General features: G+C 32.7%; 1 protein-coding gene and 2 pseudogenes across 2 annotated transcripts; 1 reads left to right on the top strand and 2 right to left on the bottom strand.

Annotated features, from left to right (window-relative positions):
* Nucleotides 1–5,950: 5,950 nt before the first annotated feature.
* Nucleotides 5,951–8,520, bottom strand: LOC115963188 (cytochrome P450 CYP82D47-like). The gene is made up of 2 exons (XM_031082110.1): nucleotides 7,549–8,520; nucleotides 5,951–6,744 (listed from the first exon to the last, which is right to left on the bottom strand). The coding sequence occupies exons 1-2, from the start codon at nucleotides 8,500–8,502 to the stop codon at nucleotides 6,121–6,123; spliced, it is 1,578 nt and encodes a 525-aa protein (XP_030937970.1). The 5' UTR covers nucleotides 8,503–8,520; the 3' UTR covers nucleotides 5,951–6,120.
* Nucleotides 8,521–15,669: 7,149 nt separating this feature from the next.
* LOC115962461 lies at nucleotides 15,670–21,660 on the top strand (annotated as a pseudogene). Its single transcript, XR_004085435.1, has 10 exons — nucleotides 15,670–15,719; nucleotides 17,618–17,851; nucleotides 18,097–18,143; nucleotides 18,294–18,418; nucleotides 18,956–19,057; nucleotides 19,211–19,438; nucleotides 19,683–19,764; nucleotides 20,824–20,877; nucleotides 21,124–21,263; nucleotides 21,349–21,660. The product of XR_004085435.1 is annotated as a bifunctional UDP-glucose 4-epimerase and UDP-xylose 4-epimerase 1-like (transcript).
* A 2,599-nt stretch (nucleotides 21,661–24,259) lies between these two features.
* Nucleotides 24,260–27,242, bottom strand: LOC115962462 (annotated as a pseudogene).
* Between the last annotated feature and the right edge of the window lie 470 nt (nucleotides 27,243–27,712).

Raw genomic sequence — 27,712 nt, forward strand, 5'->3', positions numbered from 1 at the left:
TGGCTGCTGGTTTTGACAGCAGATAGTACTTGCTTCTTTGATGTCAAGGATAAGTCTCCTTGCATAGTTCCAAACCTATGCAAGGGAGTGGTCAATATATCCGAAGACTATTTGGTTTTTGTTGTACCAAATGGCCCAGGCCAGCTCGATAAAAGTTTCAAGATATTGGGGGTTTCATTACATTTGTGGCTAATGAGAGTATATATAATATGGATGAAGGGTAAGAGAGTCATTCTTAAAAATTCTCAAGGCAGAGAGTCTTGCGGGTATCTCACGGGAAGGCCTTACCCGTGAAATACTCGTGAAATTGATAGTTTGGCACGACTCTTTAGCTTCCAGTCATATATTTCTCATATGCCCTTTTCGCGGGTTAGCTTCTCGCGAGCTTCTCGCAAAATCTACTAATCTTCAATTAAGCTTGAGTCTTCACAACTTAATACTAAACCCAATACAATAAAATCCCACAAAATACAAGGAACAAAATTAAAAAAATTACAACATTTTTTGTCATAGAATAAAGCCAACATAAAATATAGTTGTAAATTATAACTTTACAGATTTAAACATGTAACAAGGCATAGCTAGCAATCAAATGCTTCTCTAATAGGGGACAAGATTAATTCTAACACCAAATCACCTACTTTGATATATTGTAGTAGATTATTGATTATCCAAAAATTTAAATTTACGAAATAATAAATTTAATTATTTAAATAACACTCTAACTGATCTGTTTTAAATTGAAGGTAATATTTAAAACTTTGACAGAATAGTTTTAGCTAAAGAAAATTAATGTATTTATAGTGACCTATATGAAGAAAACACCCAGCTTTGTAGTACAACTCATAAGATCAAAGTTTTTTATTTATTATTTTCATATTACATATGATCAATTGATATGATTTATCATATAATACCGTTCAAAATACGTATATGCTTGAGTAGCAAGGCAAGGAGTAAGATTGACTTCCAGTGGGGTGGCTTTTAGGTGGGTAAGTCCAACTTTCTCAGTCATGTCCACGGGATCATCAGATGGGGTTGCGATTTCAAAAGCATGCAACAAAATACGTAGTATGAGTTGTGTAACTTGTAGAGCAAATGAAATCCTAGGCACATTCTTTTACCGCTGCCAAATGGCATCAACTCAAAATGTTGGCTCTTGACATCAACATCCTTGTGAGTTGTAAGGAATCTTTCAGATCGAAAGTCAGTTGGATCCACCCATACACTTGGGTCTCGATGGAGTTTTGGAATATTAACAAGAGCCGTGTACCGGTTGGGATGTTATAGCCAGCCAAAGTACAGTCTTCCAAGGACTCATGTTGCACTAAGGGTGGTCCAGCAGTCAGGGACGGAACCAGGATTTGAACCCGGGGGGGCAAAGCATGAACCAAAAAAATTTCAAGTGACATGGTTTATTAAAAAAAAAAATCATGGTAGGCAAAACAATTGCATTTTATTACCATAAATATTTAAGTCAAGAAGGAAATAATATGAATAAAAAAAGTTGAAAGTTACAATATGATATTCTAACCTTTTCAAATAAGGAGAATAAAAAAAGAAGAGGACTTCGAATCTCCAAATTTTGGGTAATTTGAATAAAAATGTTGATTTTATCACGTAGACCAACACACCAATATGATAAACTCATACTTTTGAATGCAACTAAAAATCATACTAATGAAGTTTTCAAAACTTTTTTTGAGGATTTTAAATAATTGGGATATTAATATTAAGAATTGGCAATGCTACATCATTAATATTGGCTTCTAAAAGAATTTTGCATTTTATCTTTTGAAAAAAATTTAAATATTGTAATTGACTTTCCCATAATTTATAAATCAATTAAAAAGTCATATAAATTATTGTCATCCCCGTAAGGGAATTTTTTTTTCTATGAGATTTTTTTGGTTATGAATAATTGAATTATGATATTAGTGATTTGTAGATTTTTTATTGTGTTATATTTAGACTATGGAGGGGCCACAGGTCCAAAGAAAGGGTTAGGTGATTAGTTTCTTTTGGGCTATTTGGACCAATCCAAAAATTTGAGGGGGGCCAACTATAAACTCTAAAATATGAGTCTTTCAATATACTAAATTTTTTCAAAGAAATGGTTTTTTTTTTTTTTTTTTTTTTTTTTTTTTTTTTTTTTTTGTGGTTGGGGGGGAGGGTGGCAATGCCCCCCCCCCCCCCTGCCCTTAGTGGGTCCGTCCCTGGACCAGCAGGGAATAAACATATTGTTTCTTTGAGGATAGCTTGGAGGTATTCCAAAATATTCACGTTTGATTCCTTCACTTGCCTTTCTCTACCAACTTGGTTGTCTAACTCTTGTTGAGCTTTCTTTAGAACTTCACAGTTATTGAAAAGTAAAGAGAGCCTATGTCAATGTTACTGTTGTTGTGTCTATGGCCATTAAGATAAAGGCCTGCAAAAGTAATATAATTGTAATGTGAGGAATTAATAAGTGGTATGCGATCGATCTGTTTGTTTTAATGGAAACCATTATGTGAAGATAATTTTTCACATCTTCCCGTATTTGGTAGTATTCAAAAAAATGGATCAAAGGAAAACTATCTCTTAACTTTCTTTATTTACCTCAAAAACTGCTATTTTGCATAATTGGCACCAATAGGGACCATAAGAGCATTCGCACTAGGGATTGCAAATGCCAAATGTAAGGAATTGTATATGTACACTATTGCAAAAAAATTTGCAATTGTGCTACAGTGCAATTCTACATGTAGAATTGCACTGTAGCACAATTGTAAAAATAAAAACATTATCTTATTCCTTTTCTCTCTCATCTGCTCTAACTCTCCCACTCTCTCAACTATGTCCTTGTCTCTCTCTCTTTCAGATTTCTCCCTGTCCCTTTCCTCTGTCTCAGTGTTGTTTGCTCCAATGAGTTTGATGTGGCTTCGATGGGTTTGCTCCAATATGGGGTGGTTTGCTCTGATCAGTGTATCATGGGTCAAGTGGTGGATCAGTGTGGTGGGCTGTGGCTTATAGGTTATGGATTCGGGTTGATTTAGGCGTGACGGAGCTGGGTGTTGATTTGGGCATTGATTGGAGATTTTGGATTTGGGTGTTGATTTTGGATTTGGGATCGGCGTGACGGAGCTAGGTGTTGATTTTGGGTTTGGGATCAGCGTGGACTGGCGGAGATCGGAGATTGTGGTGGTGGTGTGGGTCTGGGTCGATGATCGGGTCACGGAAGAGGAAGATCTCGGTGGTGGTGGGAAAGGCTTGTTCTTGTAGTTGGGGTTTTGGGTTGAAGTGACTGATCTCAGTGAAGAAGGTGACGACTCTCGAGGATGAAGAAGAAGAAAGGTTTTGTTGGTTAACGAGTTTTGGTGTCACGGTGGTTGCTGTGTGGTGGTGACCGGGTTGTTGTGTGGAGGTGGTGTGGTTGAGAGGGTGGTTGCTATGAAGATGGGTGTATTGAGTTTTCTCTAGTACTTGACCACTGGTTGAGAAAGAGGAAGGGAGATAGAAATGAGAGAGAGAATTGAATATATTTTATTGTATAATTTATATTATTTTAATGTGTAGTATGGTAAAATAAAAGTTGGGATGCTGGTGTATTGTAAAATTGTATTGTATAATTGATAAAATGACTTTTTGAAATGGTAAAATAGAATAGAATGAAAATATGAGATGCGAATGCTCTAAGGGCTGAAACCAAACATGCTATAATTGTTGCCCAAAAGTTTTTCAGCTAAAGCTTTTGGACGGTTGGCAAAGGCTTTATCGTTGGTGGTAAAACATTCTTTAGCTATTTCCCAATTGGTTACTACTAGCATTCGATGCACACCCAAGTAGATAGTGAAGAGTGGTCAGTACTTGTCAGCCAAGCATGTTAACCAAAGTTGTATAGGGCGGTTGTGACCCTCCCAATAGGTGTAACTATCTTTTTACTAGCAGTTTTTTGAACTCTTCTTGATATCCAGAGTAGAAAGAAGAAAATCAGGGAAAGGCCAAAAATGCTGGCAATAGAAGTTGTGTGGGATGGGTACGAGATGAGCATGGTTGCTGTTTCTTTTTTTTCTATTTTAAATGGGAATTGGTTGCCGTTTCCGGTCTTTCACACCAAGGTTTAGTATTTATTAAAAAAAAGTGTGTTTAAGTAAATTTTATTCTAACTTGCTTTAAGGGCTAGGTAGCATAGAGTATAGACACAACGGAATGGGCTGCCTGTCCGTGTCAGACACGGCTTCTTGCATGACTTTAGTGTCTGGCTAAAAAATAATAATTCTTTTAGGAATTATTTTGCTAACTTTTAACGTTAAGTCTTTGTTCAGTATATTTTAATTGTAAAAAATTATTAAGATTCGGTTATTAATAAACGATGGTCTGGTTAAAATTTGATAGATTAGATTTATAAAAAAAATAAATAAAAATTTTATTTTAAACATCATTTTAGAGTCATGGACGCCATACATATTAAAAAAATGGGCACATGTCTTGACTATCCATCCAGTGTTTTCAAATACTGAACAAAAGTCTTCTCTTTTTCCCCCCTAGGATGTCCCTCTCCTGCTCTCCATGATGGTACTTGAGAAATCTCTTGGCAAGGGTTGAAATTTCTTGAAAATACCCCTAGCCATCGAGATTGTCAATCATCTTGTGATGCTCTAAACCTACTAATGATATCATGAGTTACATACTTAGGTATGTGACAAGAATTGCACATCTATAATGATATCATGAGTTACATACTTAGATATGTGACAAGAATTGCACATCTATAATGATATCATGAGTTACATACTTAGATATGTGACAAGGATTGCACATCTATAATATTTTGCCTTAGATCATTCTCATTGGCTTCTTAAAAATAGGCAGAAATATATATTCTGTCCCTATAGTTTGACCTTTTTTCCATTTCGGTTTCTACTTTTCTATTTTATTGCTTTTAGTTCCCAAAATGAAAAACGTATTTTATTTTGGTCCCAATCATCATCTCACTAGCGGAAACTGTCAACGTGATAGACGGAATGCACTATTAACATACTAAATATTGATGTGGCTATTAAAATTAAAAAAAAAAAAAAGAAGAAATTATTTGGCATTTAAAAAATGCCACATTAGCAACTTAAATTTAAAATTTAAAATTATCAATTTTAACTAAATAAAAAACAGAATTAAAATTAAACATTAGATCCACGTTAGATTAAAGATGAACACAAAATTTAAAACCTAGAATTTGAGAACGGACTTGTACCTTCCCCAAATAAGTCAACAAAATTCCTTGTCCGTGAATGTCCTCAAACATGTGTTGCCTTTGTTGAATTCCATTTTCGGCTGGATGTCACGAATTTGATCTTATCTTCTCCTTCTTCTTCTTCTTTTTTTTTCTTTTTTTTTTTTTTTTTTTTTTTTTTTTTTTTTTTTCACAAAGTTTGGTTTGCTTCTAGTGTGAGAGTGAATTGGACTGGGCACCATACATATTTTAAAATGGGCACATCTCTTGACTATCTATTTAAATGGCGTTTGGTTCATTGTGATCATACGCTCTTGATGTGATGCAGATTACGATGATGTGACATTTTTTTTTTCCTAACATTACCATAATCTAACATTACAAAATATATCACATCACCTTCCTAAACAAAGTAATGTTATATTCTTACATTAAGATTACATTAATGTAAGATTACAATAATGTAATATTACGGTATAATGTAACATCAATTTTTTCTTTTTTAAATCCTAAAAAGCAGTCACTTATTTTTAGATATAACTCATATATAAGTCAAATGCTGAATTACAAGACACACATAAAATAAATTAAAAAAAAAAAAAAAAAAAAAAAAAAAAACTTATTTTTAGAAAAAGATCCAACGTTCAAAAATAGAACTCACAAGACAAATGCAAATTACAAGTCACACGTAATATGACTTGACAAATACAGAACTTATTTTCAAACAATTAACTAAGATGATAACTTTTTCAAATGACTTTTACTTTTCTAATGTTTGCCTCTGGAATGGTTACATGGAAATGGCATACACCAATTCATTGCACCACACCATGCATATTTTAATTTATCAAATGATACCTAGTCAAATTATGCATATCGCACCACACCATATTTTATTATACCTGGTCAAATTATGCATAAACTTGAGCATGAAGGCGAGGAGTGAGATAAACTTCAAGTGGGGTAGCTTTCGGGTTTGTAAGTCCACCTTTCTCTGTCATGTCCACAGGTTCATTTGATGGGCTTGAAATTTCAAAAGCATGCAACAAAGTAGCAAGTGTGAGTTGCGTAACTTGCAAGCCAAATGAAATCCCAGGGCACATTCTTCTACCACTACCAAATGGTATCAATTCAAAATTTTGGCCTCTAACATCAACATCCTTGTGAGTTGTAAGAAATCTTTCAGGTCGAAATTCACTAGGATCCACCCACACATTTGGGTCTCGATGGAGTTTTGGAAGATTAACAATAAGTCGTGTGCCTGCGGGGACGTGGTAACCAACCAAAGTACAGTCTTCCATTGACTCGTGTGGCACTAGGAGTGGTGCAGGAGGGTACAAACGCATTGTTTCTTTGAGGATAGCTTGGAGATATACCAAATTTTTCATATCTGATTCTTTCACTTGCCTTTCTCTACCGATATGGATATCTAATTCTTCTTGAGCTTTTGTTAAGGTCTCAGGGTTGTTGAGAAGTAAAGAGAGAGCCCATGTCAATGTTATTGTTGATGTGTCTGAAGCCGCTAAGATAAGGCCCTACAAAAGTAACATAATATGAATTGGTTAGAATGTTAGATGGTCGGCTAAAGCTTTAAGATTTCTAGCCATGGTTCAAGAATCTTTAGTAGCAGCAAGAATTCATATTGCATTAAGAATTCAAAACTTGTGCTATTTGATTATACATGGCTTAATATTCGACAAGAAAATGACACGCCTTCAAGTTCAGGATTTAAATAAACCATTATGCACAAGATAATTATCATGAAAATTTTTGAACATTTTAATTCTGTAAAATGAAGTTCCAGATCCATGTTGAATTTTATGTGAGACATGGGGAATACGAATATTCTGTATCACTTTTTGTGTTGTACTTTATGCTCCATTAATTATAGTATGCCATGTGTTAGATTTGATTTTATTTTATTTAAAACTTCAATTATTTTATAAAATTAAAAAAAGTCAAAACAATATATGATAAGTTGTGATTCGTAGAATATAAAATGGAATACAAAAAGTAGTACAGAGAATTTGTATTTCTTACATGGGCCATGCATGTGTTCATCTATCTAAGAAATTTAATTATTAGTCTACAAAGTCAACGGATCAACTCTACAAATTCAATAGAGCAGTGTTTATTACACAAATTATTTTATACAATTTTACAAACACAAAAAAAAAAGGTTATAATTTGAGTTTTTTTTTTTTTTTTTTTTTCACGTATTAAAAATTGTGTAAAATAACGTGTGTTTAACAAGTTAACTTAATTGAATATATGTAGCAAATGGGATTTTGGAAATATATTATACTATGTGTGAATTAATGGGGTTATCAAAAGCTTACCAGGCATGTAGCTTTGACAATTGTATCAACATCATAACTGGAAGTCTCATCATCATCAGTGACAATGGATAGCATTACATCCATAAAATCTTGGGGTTCCTTCACCCCACCATAAATTTTCCTGTGCTTATGCTCCTCTAGCCATTCTTTAGTCACATCATCTAATTCTTTTGCAGTTTTCTTCAGGGCTTTCTCGCTTCCCCCCATGTCCAACCACCTTAGATATGGAAGTGCATCTGAGACCACAAACTCTCCACTCAAATCCATAAACTTTCTCAATGCCTTTCGACACTGATCATTTTTATCATTCTCAACCTTGGTTGTAGCCTTACCAAATCGTTGTCCTACAACCATCCTACATATTATGTTTAGGGCTGTGCACCCTAGCCACCTCTCCATCTCCAGTAACACCTTGTTGTTTTTGACCAATAGCTTATGTATCTCTTTTATAGAATCATTTACCTCAGCCTCTCGAATGTGTTTGAGCGTTTCAAGGCGGTGGTTTGAGAGGACCTCTAGTGTGACCATTTTTTTCACTTGGCGCCAGAAGGGACCATAAGGGCTGAACCCCATCACAGCATAGTTGTAGCCCAAGATTTCTGGAGCTAAACCTTTAGGACGGTTGGCAAAGGCTTTGTCATTGGTAGTAAAACACTCTTTGGCTATCTCCCAACTGCTTACTATTATTGTTCGATGCACACCCAACCAAATTGTGAAGATTGGTCCATACTTTTCAGCCATGTTACCCAAGGCTATATGAGCCGGTTCTGACCTTCCTAACAGGTGGAGGTGGCCAATCAAAGGCCAAGCCCCACTAGCTTCAGGTAGAACTGATCTTTGTTTAGTGAGAGTTCTTTGAACTCTTCTTGATATCCATATTAGAAAGAATATGAACATGAAAATGGTGAATATGCCAGCCATAGAATTTGTGAAGAATGGGCAGGAGAAGAGCATGGTTGATGTTTCTGGTGAGTGACAATTAATGGTTTTGTGGGAAAATATATATAGCCCGAACTTAGTAAGGAGGTGGTTCTTACAAGATACGTGGCAAGCAAGCTGAAAAATAAATTTGGATTGTCATTTTACATCTTACGTATCCTAAGATTTTCTCTTGTCTTATCTCAATGTCATTTTACTTTGCAAATCCGGCCTAATATTCGTATTTTACCACAAATCCCAAAACAGAAACATTGATGGGAAAGGATCTTCGCATTAAAATCCTTCATTTTTCTCTAATTTTAATTCCGACACAAATAAGATATGTGATATTTAAAAAATCAATGGTGTTAAAAGATTCATATAAATCACACAAAATCAAATAAATGTTATATGTCTTACATCTATCTAAAAATTAAAGAGATTTAGAAGATATAAGTTGGAGTTATCTTATTCTAACAAGTTATTGTTTGTTTGACTCTATTATAGCTTGCAAGCTAGGATGGTAAAAAAATGTATACATACACTTGCTAAAAGATATATATATATATATACTAAACTAGCCTTTGATAGTTTGATAAAACCGAGCTATTTTGTAGTAGAATTTAGTATCTTTTCTTTTCTTTTTTGGGAAAGAATATATATATATATATATTTATATTTTACATCAATATGGTTAGTGTCAACATTCGCTGCTTTCATACCTTTCGTGGGTTGCCATTATTTTTTCGTCATTGTCTTCATTGCCGACGCGATGATAAGCTTGGTGGTTAGCACTTTGGCCATTAGTCAATGCTGCTTTTTGGTCTCAATTGTCTGTTGAATTGATTTCCACCATTACAACTATACTTTCTTCACCAGCCAATGATAGTTTCTTACTAAGGAGGTGGTTCTTACAAGATACGTGCAAGCAAGCTGAAAAATAAATTTGGATTGTCATTTTACATCTTATGTACGCTAAGATTTTCTCTTGTCTTATCTCGATGTCATTTTACTTTGCAAATCTGGCCTAATATTCATATTTTACAACAAATCCAAAAACAGAAACATTGATGGGAAAGGATCTTCGCATTAAAATCCTTCATTTTTCTCTAATTTTAATTCCGACACAAATAAGATATGTGATATTTAAAAAATCAATGGTGTTAAAAGATTCATATAAATCACACAAAATCAAATAAATGTTATATGTCTTACATCTATCTAAAAATTAAAGAGATTTAGAAGATTTAAGCTGGAGTTATCTTATTCTATCAAGTTATTGTTTGTTTGACTCTATTATAGCTTGCAAGCTAGGATGGTAAAAAAATGTATATATACACTTGCTAAAAGATATATATATACTAAACTGGCCTTTGATAGTTTGATAAAACCGAGCTATTTTGTAATAGATCGAATTTAGTATCTTTTCTTTTCTTTTTTTGGAAAGAATATATATATATATATATATATATATATATATTTTTTTTTTTTCTTTACATCAATATGGCATCGTATTTACCCGAAACCACCCCCCTTCTTAGTGTCAACATTCGCTGCTTTCATACCTTTCGTGGGTTGCCATTATTTTTTCGTCATTGTCTTCATTGCCGACGCGATGATAAGTTTGGTGGTTAGCACTTTGGCCATTAGTCAATGCTGCTTTTTGGTCTCAATTGTCTGTTGAATTGATTTCCACCATTACAACTATACTTTCTTCACCAGCCAATGATAATTTCTTAGTAAGGAGGTGGTTATTATAAGATACGTGGCAAGCAAGCTGAAAAATAAATTTGGATTGTCATTTTACATCTTACGTACCCTAAGATTTTCTCTTGTCTTATCTCAATGTCATTTTACTTTGCAAATCCGGCCTAATTTTAGTATTTTACCACAAATCCAAAATAGATACATTGATGGGAAAGGATCTTCGCATTAAAATCCTTCATTTTTCTCTAATTTAAATTCTGACACAAATAAGATACGTGATATTTAAAAAATAAATGGTGTTAAAAGATTCATATAAATCACATAAAATCAAATAAATTTTATATGTCTTACATCTATCTAAAATTAAAGAGATTTAGAAGATTTAAGCATGAGTTATCTTATTCTATCAAGTTATTGTTTGTTTGACTCTATCAATTATAGCTTGCAAGCTAGGATGGTCACAAGATCACCCTAACTTGTAAAAAAAATGTATATATACACTTGCTAAAATATATATATATATATATATATATTAAACGAATTTATTGTGATCACTCTAATAAAAATGTTGGACACCCTGACTTGAAAATTACAAAAATTTAGGTTTAACAAAAATAAGAGTATTACTACATTCACAATAATTTCACAACAAATTCAATGTGATAAGTTGTTATGATTATAATTTGGGCCTAATACTAATATTATTTTTTTACCCACCAATAAACAGTTTTTTGCATAAGATTTATTGTAAAAATATTGTGAAAGTATCATTACTCCAAAACCAATTCTATCCCCCCCCCCCCCCGGCGCCGAAAAACATGATCCTTAATCCTTTTTTAAAAAAACTTGAAAAACAACAATAAATATTAGCCCAAATAACAACAAATATAAATCAAACAAAAATAAGACAAGACCAAACAACAACAAATGAACAAATTATTCAACAAAAAGCCTATTATAAAACAAAAAGATAAAAATTGCTAATAATTCAAATTTGTAACTCGGTCAACCTATTCAATAAAAATAATCTCTAATTTCAATTTTCCTTTAAAAATGATACCAAGAAAAATATTGTAGTTATGAGTTTTCCTTGATGGTGATGACAATTATATTCTTTTTAGCTTTGCAGTCGCAACAATTTTGATTTCCTTTTTCAACTTGACTCGTAGTTGCAGTAAATATTTAAGTTATTACTTTATTAGATTTTGTATAATTTAAATTTTATAGTGACAACCATAAAACAAAAAAATAATAATAATAAAATCCTAGAACCACCGTTACTTAAGTATAGCAGGCTTTGCAAAGGGGTGGTGCTGGCGAATTTTGCTTCTTCTTCAAAGCTGCTGGTTGTACAGAATGAACGAACTTTTGTGATGGGGCCAAGAAATTAAGTCAGAAACTTGAGTGATTTACATGATAAGTGCAAGAAATTAAGTTAAGACAAGTGGAAATTAACGCATCAATTTTGTTTATTATATCGTCAATCACAATAATTGTTGATTAAGTATTATTATACTTTTGGGTCCATATATATACAGGTACGATTAAGTCAGTAGAATATCTTCTCAAAAAAAAAAAAAGTCAGTAGAAGATCTTTGGGTATTTCGAATGTAAAATGACAACCTAAATTTTGTTTCAGCTTGCTTGTTTGTTTGAACGTGAAGTCAAGGATTTTGACAGAAAAATAGAAGAGAAGGTCATTTCTTGCTTTTCCCATACACGCAGAACAGGGAACGATTCTGCACATGCCCCTGCAAGATTAGAGAAGGAAACAGAAGGATCAAACGTTGGGCTAGAAACTATACCACGAATATTAGAACGTATAAAACAATCAAATCTACGTTTATTATTTTTTTAAAGCTGATGGTTCTATAGAATGGATGAGTTTGTGCGATGGATCCAAGAAAGTTAGAAACCTGTCGAGTTTTTCAATTAACTTCTTCTCAATTTTTTGACTTCTGTCTCAATTTTCTTTACTATATCATAAATCTCAATAATTGTTATTATCATATTATTGGGTCAAGATCCATCTTACCTCATCAGTAAAATGAAATTGATAAAATATCATTTTGTAGGTATAAAATTTCTCTTTTACAAATGTAGCCGTTACTATCACTTAGATTATGATTGAAATATTTCACCTACTACTTAGTAATCCAAACTTTCAAACGTGTACTAATGGAATAGATGAGTGTCTATGGAATCTCTCCAAAAAAAAAAAAAAAGATGAGTGTCTATGGATAGCAAAAGTTCCTCCCAAATATACTTAGGGTGTATTTGAATACTATTTATTTTGTTGAAACTAAAAAATTATTACTGAAAGTACTGTAGATAAAGATAAAAATTAATTGAAATAGTACAGTGAGACCTATGAATAGTGGCAAAAATAAGCTGAATAGTGAAATAATTTTCATTTTTCATTTCCACCCAAATGCACACTTAGGGATGGAGGAAAACTTTAAACATGATAAAAGTATACTTAGTAAAATGGACTGAATAGATGGAAGTGGACCGAATTAGACCGAACTAGACCGAACATTCTGAAATGTTACGTTGATGTGGCTCAATAGGAGCATAACAACAATAAATATTACGCTTCAATTTTAGATATTATATAGATTCCATTGTCTGTTTTGTATATTAGAACTAATTGAATTGTATTTGTAGTTGAGTTTTCCACAATAAATGAGTTTGTTTGCAGGCAAATGTTCTGAGCTTCTTTAAGTGAGTTTGTTGTGTTCTAATAAATTTCCAGCTTGCTTATAAATAAGAAGAAAAAAAATTTGAACTTGCACCAGACTTGGATGAATAGTGTCAACACGTGAAAATAAATCAATTCTAGGTTGATATCACGTTTGACAAATTTATGGCTTGTTTGGATGTTTAAAAAAGGAGGGGGAGTAAAGTAGAAGGAGGGGAATAATTCAATTACCTTGTTTGGAAGTTTTTTAAGTAAGGAGGGAGAGGGGTTTGGAAGGGTTTGGAGGGGTTTTAACTACTTCTAACCTCTCATTTTTAATTCATCCAAATTGGAGAGATTTGGAGGGAGAGTAGAGTAAATAAATGATTGACTAAAGAAATTCTCCAATTTACTCTTTCTAAATTAACAAAATTACAAACCAATTATATAAATAACTTTGTTTGTTTCTTAAGAAAATTTAAGCATTGACATTTTGGTTGCTGATTAAAAAAAAAAAAAAAAAAAAAAAAAACTGAGAATCATTCCGAATCAAACCTCACTCTCACTCTCTCATCACAAGGCTCCTGTTGCTCCTCGATCCAACGACACAATCTTCACCAACATCGAACGTGTGCTCCTCGATCTAGCGACGCAATTTTTGATTCATTTTCTCGAGAACCAAATGGAACTTTGGTGAAGAATGTGGAGCTGTTTACCTTGATGTATAGTGCGATCATGTGCCAGTTGCTTACTGATCTGGAGGAGGTTGAGGAAGTCAACAAGCAGCTTGATCAAATGTAATTTTTTTTTATTACTTTCTTACGCTTTTATATTTCATAGATTTTTGTGTTTGATTTGCTAAAAATGTTGGTTTGATCTGAAGAGTGTGAAAGCATGGTGGTTGAAGATTGGGTCTCTTCTTTTCGGCCGTTGGGTTTGGATTTTTACTCTTTTTTTAGTTTTTAGGTATATACTTTATTTTGTTTTTTTTTTTAATTTTATTTATGCTTCTCCCAAAAAAAAAAAAAAAAAATCACTAACGTATTCTAAGATTTGGACAAATGATAATCAAGTTCAAGACTTTATAAAATTGATAAATTAATCATAGATCAATAGTACAAGTCCATTTTCAAATAGAAGTAAATTTGTCTATTTAAATTATTTCCTCTCCTCTCCATTTTAATTTTTAAAACATCCAAATAAGAGGAAGGGCTAATTACTCCCTTCCCCATTACTAATTTTAAAAACATCCATACAAAGTAAAGGATAACCATTCCCCTCTACTCTCCTCCCCACTACTCTCCTCTACTCTCCTCCCTCTCTAAACTTCCAAACAAGCCATTAATTGTCTAGAGGTAATGAATTTTGGGAAATTCTTAGCTAGTCCTGGACTACAAGGTCGGCTTGTAGTTCCAACCAATAGAGAGAAGACACATCACTAAAAATGTATTACATCAGTTTTCTTGCCACTATTTGCTGTCGTTTCTTTCCATTGCAACGTTGGTAACACTTCAGCTCTATTTCTATTTCATCTGTCCCAGCCACTACGGCTATCTCTATCTCACTGCTTTTAGTTTTTATTTTTCGTTCTTAGCTCAATATTAACTGGGTTAAGTTCTTGTTGCCTTACTTTTGTTTTATATTAAATGGGTCAAGTTTTAATCGTATTTCTTTAGTAGCACTTTGTTGGAATCTTTAGGTTCTATAAAACATGAACATGGATTTCAAATTTGATTTATGGTTGAAAACTTTATTTGTTTTTGTTTTTGTTGGATTTGATCTAATTGGATAGTTTTGGGAAGTGATTGAATCAAAAGTATTTAGGCAAAACATCAATCTCCGACAATTTTTTTTTTTTTGGTGGCATAAAAAAGTGTTTGTTGAAATGCTTCATAGAGTTTTGGTTTGGTCTAAACTTGTTATGGCTTTGTATCCATGTTTGTGTGGAGCTGCTTTTTTCAATTTTGTGAAATCTGGTGTAGGAGCTTCTCTAAGGGTAAAAAATTTATTTATTTATTTTGATAAATTGCAATTCATTGAAAGCTAAGAAAAGGGACGGGGATAATCAACCTTACAGATGGCTGAAAGGACTAGGACTCTGGGAGAAGATTATCCTTATTAAAAAAACACAAGACAAATCTAAAACTAAAGCAAATCACTACAAAAAAACATGACTTGTTTCAACTCATTTTTTCCAAGGATTCACCGAAAATGGTTGAAAAAAATGCTAAAAATTGGCGCGCTAATTAAAATCTAATTAATCTTCTTACAATGGTCATTAAAACCCTTGAAATAAACTAAAACACTAAAATCCCATGTAATTGTTTCCTCCAAATTTTTACATTCTTCAACGGAATTCTAACACAACCCTCGGAATAAAGTCTCTCCCTCTCACGAACTCAAAATTCAAAAAACTAATTTTCAAATAAAGTCTTTGCTCACTCTCTTAGAAAACCATCCTCCAAACAAAATGAGAACTCTTAGAAAATTCTCTCTCTCTCGGAGCTCATCTCATCTCCGACGATAGGTTGAGGCGCGGTGGTCGGCAATCCTATCCCCAACAACAACTAGCCGTTGATAGTCAGAGTGCTCTCCTCTACCCCTTTGTCCGATTACAGGTCTCTCTCTCTCTCTCTCTGTTTGTTTCCCAAGAAAAAAAAAATTGAATTTGGAAATTACCTAGAAGAACTTTGCAAAGAATTTTTGGTATTCTCTCTTGTTTTCTCTCTCTCATTCTCTCCATTGATATTTCTCTTCCTCACCAATAATATAATTTGAGGGCTAGGGTTTGGGTACTTTGGAAATGGAATTACAAACCTGTCCTTTGGAATCTGAAGTATGGGTTGGATGTATGAGGTTTGAACATATTATCCAGTGGCGGAACCAAGAATTTATATTTGGGGGGGCCAAACATAAAATTAGACAATTAATTATTTCTATGTATATATTAATTATATCCATACTAACAGTAATGTACATACAATTTAATAATCAAAACATAAAATTATATTATTTCTAAATTACCAACTCCTAAACTTGTCCATGAACCTAGATTTTTCAAATTAAATCATCACCCATTAAATATAATGACTAAAATTTTAAAAAAATACTAATAATTTAAAGATTTTTAAATAAAAGACAAACAATCATTCAAATTTCAATTAAAAAAAAGCTATAACAACCAAATACATGTTATATTATTTTATATATAAATAAAATGATAAAAATAATATATTTTAATCATATACATTTATGATGTTATGATACATTGATTATTTTAATATTTTAAGAACAAATAAAAATATGAGAAAGTGAGAGTAGCCTACACAGCTACACAACTGCTTTTGCAGGAAGTATTTTAACTACACACATGGTTATGTAGTGTAGGAAAATTATTTAAGTGCTACCTCTATAATATTTTTACAACAATTTCCCAATAAATCCTAAGTGGTAAGTTATTATTAATTCTAATTTTAATTCACAACTAAATAACTTTTTTGCGTACATGTAACAGTCAATAATAACTTGCCACTTAAGACTTATTGTAAAAATATTGTGAATATTGCATTTATTATTAAAATAACTCTACTATATATGTACTAATTTTTTCAAATATTTTGGGGGGGCCAAGGCCCCTTGGGTCCCAATGTGGCTCCGCCACTTAGACATGGCAAAATGGGTCAGAATTTTCTGACCCGACCCGAACCCGATTTTTTTTTTTACCCGAAGTAAAAACGGGTTGACTCATGTTTTTTGCGAGTCAACCCGACCCAACCCGACCCGCGACCCAACCCCGAACCCGAATCATTTTTTTAAAACTTTTTTTTGGGTAAAAAAATAGTGAAATTAAGACAATATTGGTTTAATTGTTTATTGTGAGTTTTAAGGACCCAATTGATATATTTACATAATTGCATGCAAATTAATTGAAAGATAAATAATTGAGCACCTTGTAACGAGTAAAGATTTTTAGATATTAAATAGCAAAATACATGCCAAGATAATCTGGTTACAATAGAGTTAAAAACAGATTTAAAATTGTAGACATGTGTGAGACACATTTACAAGTGTGAAAATAGTAAAGTCAAAGTATCAAATTAGTATAAATTATGAATGCTTAGACCTATTTTTTAATAATTTATGTTCAAAATAAATGGCTTTTCAAAATAAATTATGATATTTTCTTAGAGTGTATGCTGCTTAACAATGATATGATCTTCATAAAAGAGACCATATATAAATAAGTAAGCAATCAAACTTTAATGTATATCTCAAATTGAAATAGAGTATCAATCACAATTGATAATAGATTATAAAATTATTTTTCAAAATTGTAACTTTCTTATATGTTTTTATTCTTTATCAAATGAGTTATCCAATAAGTCATTTGTAATTTTTTTTTTTTTTTTGAATGCTGATATTGTGTAAAAATAAAACTTGTATATTTATTTTACTTATCTTTGTGTTATTTTGTTTTAGATAACAATGTTAGGATTTATATAATTTTAAAATTATTGAATAAGTATTAATAAATTTAACTGAGTTCATTCTTGATATAAGTTGTGAATTTAAAATAATGCATTTTACATCAAGTAATATGTTGCATAACTTTTCAGATGGCAAATACATATTGTTTTCTTTACAAAAATTAAATAAAAGAAATTTCAATGTGTAAAATACAGGTCAACCCGACCCAATCCAACCCGCAACCCGATTGACCCGACCCGACCTGACCTCAACCCGCCCGTTTTGCCCGCCACTTATATTATCTGAACTACCTGTTCTTTATAGTTCGAGTTGAAAATGACTTTCTCGGAAAAGACGATTCTGGTTACCGAAGGAGCCGGTTTCATTGGCTCTCACGCTGTGGTTCAGCTTCTCAATGAAGGCTTTAGGGTTTCGATCATCGACAATCTTGATAATTTCGTCACCGAAGCTGTTGATAGGGTTCGTGATTGGTTCGGCCCTAAGCGTTCTCAGAATCTTGAATTCCACCTGGTATTCATTTGTGTGTGTGTGTGTGTGTAAATTTCTGTTTTGTTTTGTTACTGAGAAAATGAGGGAAAAGAAGGTTAGAAATTAGAGATTCTTGAATATCTTGAGCAATGCTGGTTTTAATTTTCGGGAGATTTGTATTTTTTTTTTTTTTTTTTTAAAAAAATTAAACAGCTTCTTGGCAACCAAATGGTGGCGTTTTGAGGTTTTGTGGCTTTTGGTTACATTACGTGTTGGTTTGATTGCAGGGTGACCTTAGGAATAAGGACTTGGAGAAGCTCTTTTCTCAAACACAGTATGTTTAATTTCAATTACATTAGCAGTGCTATGATTTTCCACTGTTTTCATTCAATTTTACTGTTAACTATTTTTTGCGGAAACAAACAGAATTATAGACTTTTTCAGAATTGGCTTAATTTTGTGCCATTGGCTTTGTTTGAGACAGATTTGATGCTTTGAACCATTTTGCTGGCCTAAAAGCTGTTGGTGAGAGTGTTGCAAACCCTCGCCATTATTTTGATTGGCACTATTAATCTTTATGAGGTTATGGCAAAATATGATTGCAAAAAGGTGTGTCCGCAATTTAATTTCTTGAACTCATTTGACTTTGTTTTTGAATCTTGCGCTTGTAACAAATGGTTTGGAAGTGAATCAACAATAATCTATGTCTTAAAGAATTTTTGGCTGTTGAGTTATGCATTAAACGTTCATTTTAGTCATATTTGATTTTGCAAAATCTTTGATTCCAGTATATTTCTTTTCAAATCATAATTGCTTAAACTATGATTTGTATATGTAGCTGTATATTTGCGGAAGCAATATTGTTGTTTTTGGTGTCTTACTGCTAAATTGAAGTTTTTATGTTCGATGTCTAATTCTTTTGTCGCCACAGGCCTTGTAAATCACCCACCTTTGTAACTATTGAATCATTAAAAATGTCTAATTATTTGTTTGTTGAAAGTAGTTATAGCATTCAAGTTCCAGTTGAATCTTCAACAGAGAATTGTTTAGTCTTAGAATGTGAACCATTTTTTTTATTGATTACATCACATGTTGGCATGCTCTGCCCACTATTGACACAAGTAATGTTATCCTGTGGCCAAATAGATGGTTTTCTCATCTTCTGCAACAGTTTATGGTCAACCTGAAAAAATGCCATGTGTTGAGGATTTCGAATTGAAAGCTATGAATCCTTATGGAAGGACCAAGGTATGTATCACTGGGTGCTTAATAATGTTTATTTTGGGCATACCACACATAGGATCCGTCTTTGAAGTTGGCTAATCCCACTTGCTGTTTCTTGTGTTCATAGGAGTGCAGTTTCTTTTCTTTCCTGACTTTTAATATATTCTATATTTATAGCTTTTCCTTGAAGAAATTGCTCGAGATATTCAGAAGGCGAAGCCAGATTGGAAAATTATATGACTCAGTTACTTCAATCCTGTTGGGGTTCATGAGAGTGGTAGAATTGGTGAAGATCCAAAGGACATCCCAAGCAATCTCATGCCATAAATACAGCAAGTAGCTTTCGGCAGATTGCTTGAGCTTAATGTGAATGGTCATGATTATCCCACGAAGGATGGTAGTGCTGTATGTTCTTTTTTGTGTAACTATTTTTGAGTAGTAGTTGATAGGAATTTCCCTAGTTTCAGTAATATCCATTAGTCCCATCTCATGGACCTTTTTGACACAGACTATGTCTAGTTTTGTATTCCACTTATAATCCTTTATAACCATGGCAGTAGTATTTGACTTTCTGTCATTACATAAAATTCAATTAAATTGACAGTTTTTTTTGCGCTTACAAAATATCAAATGTTTTTGTGTTAAACAGGTCCGAGACTACATCCATGTCATGGACTTAGCTGATGGTCACATTGCTGCTCTTCGGAAGCTTTTTACTAAAGAGGATATAGGTGATCATTCTTCCTTGCACACGAATTTATATGTCAATGAATTTTCTGTCACCTGTTAACAGTTTATTAGGCATTTAGTTAACACACTCATGCTTTTATCATGGGATTTCTATGAAAATCTTGTTTTAGCCATATTTTACAAACATATGGCATTAACAAGCTGTTTTTATCCAATGCAACTCAAGTCTCTGGGTGATTTCAATTCTGAAATAAAAAGATCTTCGCTAGTAGCTAGTAGGTTATGGTTTTAAATTTTGGGTCTTCAAAAATAAAAATAAGATTCTATATATATCATGTTGCCTGAAAGATGATGCATTTAAGTTCAGCAACAAAATGACAGTCTGTACAGTGATAAATGGGTAAAACAGTGAGTATCTTTCTTCCTCACAACTCACAAGCAAGATGGAGATTGAGATCGCAATAGAGACAAGTGAAGGCATATGATTTGCTATTGATTGATAACATCATTTTTTTTGATAACATAATGTCACCTTGAACACACTGTGAATGATAAGATGGACCAATTTCAATTTGTTGGTACATCTTGAGCAAAAGTTGTAAGGTCATATGAGATAGCAATAGTAAAACAGATTTTGACTGTTGATATAAAGCCTTAGTCCCAAGACATTGGAGTAGTCTATAGATCCTCAACAAGACTGAAACTCTAACGTTGAAATATTTTTTTATGCAGGCTTTTTTGTTGAATTTAGTACTCTTTTCCGGTTGAGGACAACTTAAGGTGTGTCCCTCATTGAAGATTTTTTAAAAATTTTAATCCAACTTTAGATTAAACAGAATTGGGTAAAGCTCAGGAATTGGGTAATTTTTTTTTTTTTTTTTTGGCCTTTTGGATTGGTTTTGTGTAGGGCTTTGTGAGTTCTTACAATGAGTTATTTCCCTGCCTCTTCGCTACACTATCTCCACCCAACCTTTGCCTTCATTACCTCTATTTTGTAGTAATATATTAATTGTTGTGTTATTTTGTTTATGCATGTGTTGGTTGCTTTAATTCAATTTTCATTTGCATCTGTTTTCTTGCCTCACATTCTTTGCTTCCAGATTATCAGCGGCTTTCTCATAGGTTGAATACATCAAAGCTTATTGAAAATAGTGGTTAGTTCCTAAACTTGATTGTATTTAATAATTTTGGAGAAACTCTAGTCTTGGTAACCTGCTACATGATGTGCCTTGTGAGTGGTGGCTATGTCAAGTTGTGTACCTATTTTGATGAAATTCACTATGAATTCTTATACTCGGCTCTGCTTTTCTGTTTTTGGCATAATGTTGCTTCTTGGATTTTCTTTTCTCTGCCATTCTTTTTCCTCTTATTATAAAGTTTTTCAACCAATGGATTGGCAGAATATTTCCAAAATAAACTGGTGGACACAATACATTTTATGCAGATTCTAAATTTAAAAGACACTGTTGAAAAGGATACCTTCTTCCGCAAGCTTCCAAATTTAGCAAAGCAGCTTCCTCATCCAATTGTCCTGAAAAAGGTGTGACATGGAAATTCTAATGTTATATATCTACTTGAAATGTCTTTGAATGCCAGCTTATGTTTTTGTTTTCTTGTTTCTGCAGTTAGTTCCATTATTAGCTTCTACACTTGAATTTGGTTCAGCTGCTGCCCTTGCTTTGGCTGCATCTGGGTTGATTGATATCTATCCATATAATGCATAGAGCTCTAATTGCTAGTTCGGCCAATTTGATGGCTCTATATGAACTAGCGGTTTTTGCGATGCCCTAGGAATAAGATCTATGTATGTGCAAAGGAGAATTTTTTTTTTTGATAAGTAATAAGATTATATAAATCCGAAAAAATAAGCCACCCAAGTGTACAGGAAATATATTGGTTTGACAATTAGTACATTGGACTTGATGTATTTGGTTGTAGTATGTGGCTTTTGTGCATGATTGTGGTTTTTTTTTTTTTTTTTTTTTTTTTTTTAAAGAAAATCTTATTTTGAGGGTCAAAAGACCCTTAAATAACCTTATTTATCAAGGGTTGTATATGTAGATCTTTTAACCCTTGGTAAATAAGGTTATTTAAGGGTCTCTTGACCCTTAAAATAAGATTGGAGCACTTGTTTGAGGGCCATGAAGGCCTTCAAAATTTCTTTTTTGATGGTATAAGTTTCAAAGGTTATTAAGGGTCGATTTGACTCTTAAAATAATTTTTCTCGATGTTTTTTAATACCTCTTTCAAGGATTTTGACCCTTGAAAAAAGTCAGCTTTGTTGTAGTGAATCTGGCAACATGTGGTGTAGAGTTGCAAGCTCTCCTAATCCATACAAAAGAAACAGCATGAAAAACTTGGAATAAGAAAGAATATTGGAGATAGCAGCACTAATGGACCAGTTAGGGGCAATACTTTTGTCCATTAGGGGGTCAAAACAGCACTCCGCATCACCCTCGAAGATAACATGGCTCCAACACTCTCTTTTTGCAATCTCCATAGCCCAAGGCAGAGCCTCAGCCTCAGCATTTTTTTGTTTTGGGGGGGGGGGGGTTGAGTTTTTTGGTTATTCTGGCCCAGATAATTTATGATAATTTCAAATTAAACTTTGAATTTTTAAAATTATATATTATATAACAAGCGATTGGGTTTTGAAAACCACTATTGAATCAAGTTGCTACGTTCTCTTTACGCCAAGTAGCCAACATTTATTAATGACTTTTGATAAATTACATAAACTTTGAATTTTTAAAATTATATATTATATAACAAGTGTTGGGTTTTGAAAACTACTATTGAATCAAGTGGCTACGTTCTCTCTACGTCAAGTAGCCAACATTTATTAATGACTGATAAATTATATAAACTTTGACTTTTTTAAATTATATATTATATAACAAGCGTTGGGTTTTGAAAACCACTATTGAATCAAGTTGCTATGTTCTCTCTATGCAAAGTAGCCAACATTTGTTAATGACTTTTGATAAATTACATAAACTGTGACTTTTTTAAATTATATATTATACAAGCATTGGGTTTTGAAAACTACTATTGAATCAAGTTGCTATGTTCTCTCTACGCCAAGTAGCCAACATTTATTAATGACTTTTGATAAATTACATAAACTTTGAATTTTTAAAATTATATATTATATAACAAGTGTTGGGTTTCGAAAACTACTATTGAATCAAGTTGCTACGTTCTCTCTACGTCAAGTAGTCAACATTTATTAATGACTTTGATAAATTACATAACTTTGATTTTAAAATTATATATTCTATAACAAGCGTTGGGTTTTGAAAACCACTATTGAATCAAGTTGCTACGTTCTCTCTACGCCAAGTAGCCAACACTTATTAATGACTTTGATAAATTACATAAACTTTAAATCTTTAAAATTATATATTATATAACACGCCTTGGGTTTTAAAAACCACCATTGAATCAAGTTGCTACATTCCCTCTATGCCAAGTAGCCAACATTTATTAATGACTTTGATAAATTATATAATTTCGACGCAAGTTGGTTCTTAGATTTCCTTTAGAATGAAAGTAGCTATGAAGCCCCTTTCTTATAGTTTGGGTTAGCTTCACATTAAACTATAATTTTGGAAGAAGACCATGAATCTATATTTTCTCTGTAACCCACCAACTCAATGGGAAAAGGTAATGGGTTGGGGGGTATGAACAAACGGAAAGAAAGAATCCTACAATCTGTTATCAGCAAGCTGTGATAGGGGGGGTTATAGTCTACCATATTTGGATTTAAAGAAACAAAATTTTCCATGGCAAACAAATCAAGTATTAAAAAAATATTGTCCAGTCCGTCAGATGAGAGATTAAAGTTCATGTAGCTATCAAAGGAAGGTTCATTTTTGTACCATATCAAATATTTTTCGTTCAGATGAGAATTTCTCTAGTGGTACTAGGTTTGTTGTTAAAATTACATAATTATAATATTGTTTTATATAAATTGAGAATGTATTATTAAAATTTAAAATGACTTATTTTTTAAATAAATCATAATTAATTGACTAATTTAAACATATTCCAGAATATTTAAAAAATGCACACCCCAACTCCATGGAACACATATTACATGTTACTTTAAGTTTAAATTATTATATAAGTTTAGAATTATAACATTGTTTTTTGTTTCCAAATGTAAGTATAATGCCTATATTATTGAAACTTGAATTTTAAAGTAATCTATAGAATATTTATAATTTTTTTTGCTTTTTTAAGGCCCATATCTCTAATTTCTAATGCCTACTTTGTTTGTATTTTTTAGCCCAAAACTAAAGATTTAGCCTAAATAGAAAAAAAATAAAAAATAAAAAATCTTACTTTTCAACCCAAAAATTAAGAATCAATTTAATTAAAAAAAAAATCTTAATTTTTGTGTGTGTATATATATATATATTTTGTGCATAATCGTGGTTTTTTCTTTTTTTTAAGTAAAATAAAATCTTATTTTGTGGGTCAAGTGATCCCTTAAATAACCTTATTTATCAAAGGTTGTAAATATAAATCTTTGAAACCTTGGTAAAAGGTTATTTAAGGATCTCTTGACCCTCAAAATAAGATTAGAGCACTTGTTTTGAGGGCCATGAAAGCCTTCAAAATTTCATTTTCGATGGTATATGTTCCAAAAAATAATTTTTTTTCAAGGTTTTTAATACTTTTTTTAAGGGTTTTGACCCTTGAAAAAAGTTAGATTTGTTGTAGTATCAGGTCGAAATTCAGTTGGATCCACCCACACACTTGGATCTCGATGGAGTTTTGGAACATTAACGAGGAGTCGTGTGCCTGTTGGGAAGTTATTGCCAGCCAAAGTACAGTTTTCCAAGGACTCATGCGACACTAAGAGTGGTGCAGCAGGATATAAACGCATTGTTTCTTTGAGGATAGCTTGGAGATACTCCAGGTTTTTCACATCTGATTCCTGCACTTGCCTTTCTCTACCAACTTGGACATCTAATTCTTGTTGAGCTTTCTTTAGATCTTCACGGTTATTGAGAAGTAAAGAGAGAGCCCATGTCAATGTTATTGTTGTCATATCTATGGCGGCTAAGATAAGACCCTACAATGCAAAAGTAATGTAAATGGAATGTGGCGAATTGACGTGATCCTAACTCCACAATAAGATAAGAGTAAATCAATTTTGCTATTTTCAGTAACATGTCGTAGACAATTTCGTCTTGGTGAATGACTTATTTGAAATACTAATATTGGATCACCAATTTTGAATGGACTCACCGATTTTGGGCCATGACATATGACAAAGGATTTCTTAAAGGAGTGTTCAAAAATCAAAATAGCTCTACTACCCAACACCTCCCCCTCCCCACCCAAGAAAAAAAAAAAAAAACTTCGTTTGCCTATGCGTATTTGAGATTTAGCTTCAAATGAGAAAATATTATTATACACTCGTTAATATATACTACTATATAGTACCTATAATTTCACACATGTTGTCCACATGATTTTATACACGTCCACACTTAATAATGAAATGCATAATATGTACAAACAATGTACACTAATGACTGTATAATAAAACCTGTTTGATATTTAGCAATTTTTCAAGTAGTGTTTATTGTATGCATGAATTAATATGGTTATAAAAAAAACAAATGGGTAAAAAAAAAAGCTCTTACCAAACATGTAGCTTTGACGATTGTATCAGCATCATAACTAGAAATCTCATCCTCATCAGTGACAATGGATAACAATGCATCCATAAAATCTTGGTTTTCCTTCATTCCGCCACACAATTTCCTCTGCTTATGTTCTTCTAGCCAACCTCCAACCATATGATCCAATTCTTTGGCTGCCTTCTTCATAGCTTTCCCATATTCTCCCACGCTCAACCATTTTAGATAAGGTAGTGCATCTGACACCACAAATGTCCCACTCAAATGGAAAAAATCTCTCAATGCCTTTCGAGAATTATCATTCCCTTCTTGGTCGTAGCCCCACCAAATATCTTCCCTACAACCATCCTATATACCATATTTAGTGTTGTATACCCAAACCATCTTTCCATATACACAAACTTCTTGTTTTTCTTGCCCAATTGTTCAAATATCTCTTTTATAGAATCATTTACCTCCGCCTCTCTAATGCGTTTGAGCGTCTCAAGGCGATGATTTGAGAGAACTTCTAGCATGGTCATTTTTCTCATTTGGCGCCAATAAGGACCATAAGGGCTAAACCCAAACATGGCATAGTTGTAGGCCAATAGTTCTAGACCTAGAGCTTTTGGACGGTTGGCAAAGGCTTAGTCATTAGTGGTAAAACATTCTTTAGCTATCTCCCAACTGCTTACTACTAGAGTTCGATGCACACCCAACCAAATAGTGAAGATTGGTCCATACTTGTCAGCCATGTTACCCAAGGTAATATGGAGTGGTTGTGACCCTCCTAGTAGGTGGAGGTAGGGCTGTAAATGAATCAAGCCGATCATGAACAACTCAAGCTTAGCTCGATAAAAAGCTTATTTATATTTGTTTGTTTATAAATAAGCCAAGTTTGAGCCTTAGTCTTAGACTCGTTTAATAAACAAGCCGAGCCCAAGCAAAAAAAAAATTTTCACAAACAAGCTCGTGAGCTATTAGGCTTGATACACAACAATTCAAGTATAGACTTATTTATAAATTCATATGTGTTAGCTAAATATACTCATTACACATATCTTAATAATGATATTGCCAAAATGGGACCACTACCTATATTACCTTAATTTTTCCTTCCTTTAAACTGATCAAGAACCATTTTAGACTATAGTTACATTCAAAAATAAATAAATAATTAAGTAGGCCACATATGATCCTTCCCTATCAATCATCTAAAATAAAGTTATGAAACATGTTAATATTTTCTCATTCATAATAGTTACAAATAGGTATTTTTCTAGTCCTTCACCATCTAACGTGAATATAAAAATTGTATTTTAAACAATTGCTGAACCTATGGACAAGGAATGATGAATGAATGAATTTAATTATGTAAATTATTAATTTGAATAATGGCTAATCATAAGTAGGACTAGATGCATGATAAAATGAGTATACTATTTTCTTTTTCTTTTTTCTTAATTTTAGAGATTTAAGTATTTAATAATGTAATTTTTTTAGATCTTAAGCTCAAAAACTTGACCTGAGCTTGATTTTGAGCTTGATATTAAGCTTGAGTTTGGCTTGACTAATTAATCAAACCAAGCCAAGACAAGTTCAAGCTTTTTAGCTTTCTCATGAGCTCAAACTCAAGCACTATTTTTAGGCTTGTCACAAGCTCAAGCTTTTGATTTTTCCTAATGAGCCAAACTTGAACATACACTACTCAACAAAGCTTAGTTCGTTTATAGCCCTAGGTGGAGGTGGCCTATCAAAGGCCATGCACTGCCAACTTCTAGTGGAACTTTCATTTTCCTATCAGATTTTTGAACTCTTCCTGATATCCATAAGTATAAAAGAAAGAAGAGAAATAGGAAAAAGGCTAAGATGCTGGCCATAGAACTAATAGAAGATAGAAGCTGTGAAGGAATATTGTAAGAGAAGGAAGAGCGAATATTTGCTATTTATGGACCCTAGACTGTGGCAAAGGTGTTCTCATAATGTGACATTTCTTAGTTCTTTAACATAAGTTGAAGCACACACCAACCATGAAGTTATCGGGTACTCCCAAAGCAATGCTCCCCCTTCCCACATAAGGATTGGGCACACCTCTCATGTGAGAGGAGAGAGCATTGCTCAGGGAGTACCCAATAAATTTCCTATGCCAACCTCACATTCAATTGTGTAATATGTAGCATATACCAGCTCCATTTGAGTGAGGCTTTATTTAAGGGTTGTGTTTAGTTTATACACTAGTGTTTAGTTTATTAAAACACTAACGTTTACCCTTTATTTATTATACGATAAACTATAACTCAGAACTTACCATATTTTCCCTTATTGAAAAGAACAATCTTGAAGGTAAGAGAAA

Source organism: Quercus lobata, chromosome 10 (assembly GCF_001633185.2).
Source record: "Quercus lobata isolate SW786 chromosome 10, ValleyOak3.0 Primary Assembly, whole genome shotgun sequence".
Taxonomy (NCBI): domain Eukaryota; kingdom Viridiplantae; phylum Streptophyta; class Magnoliopsida; order Fagales; family Fagaceae; genus Quercus; species Quercus lobata.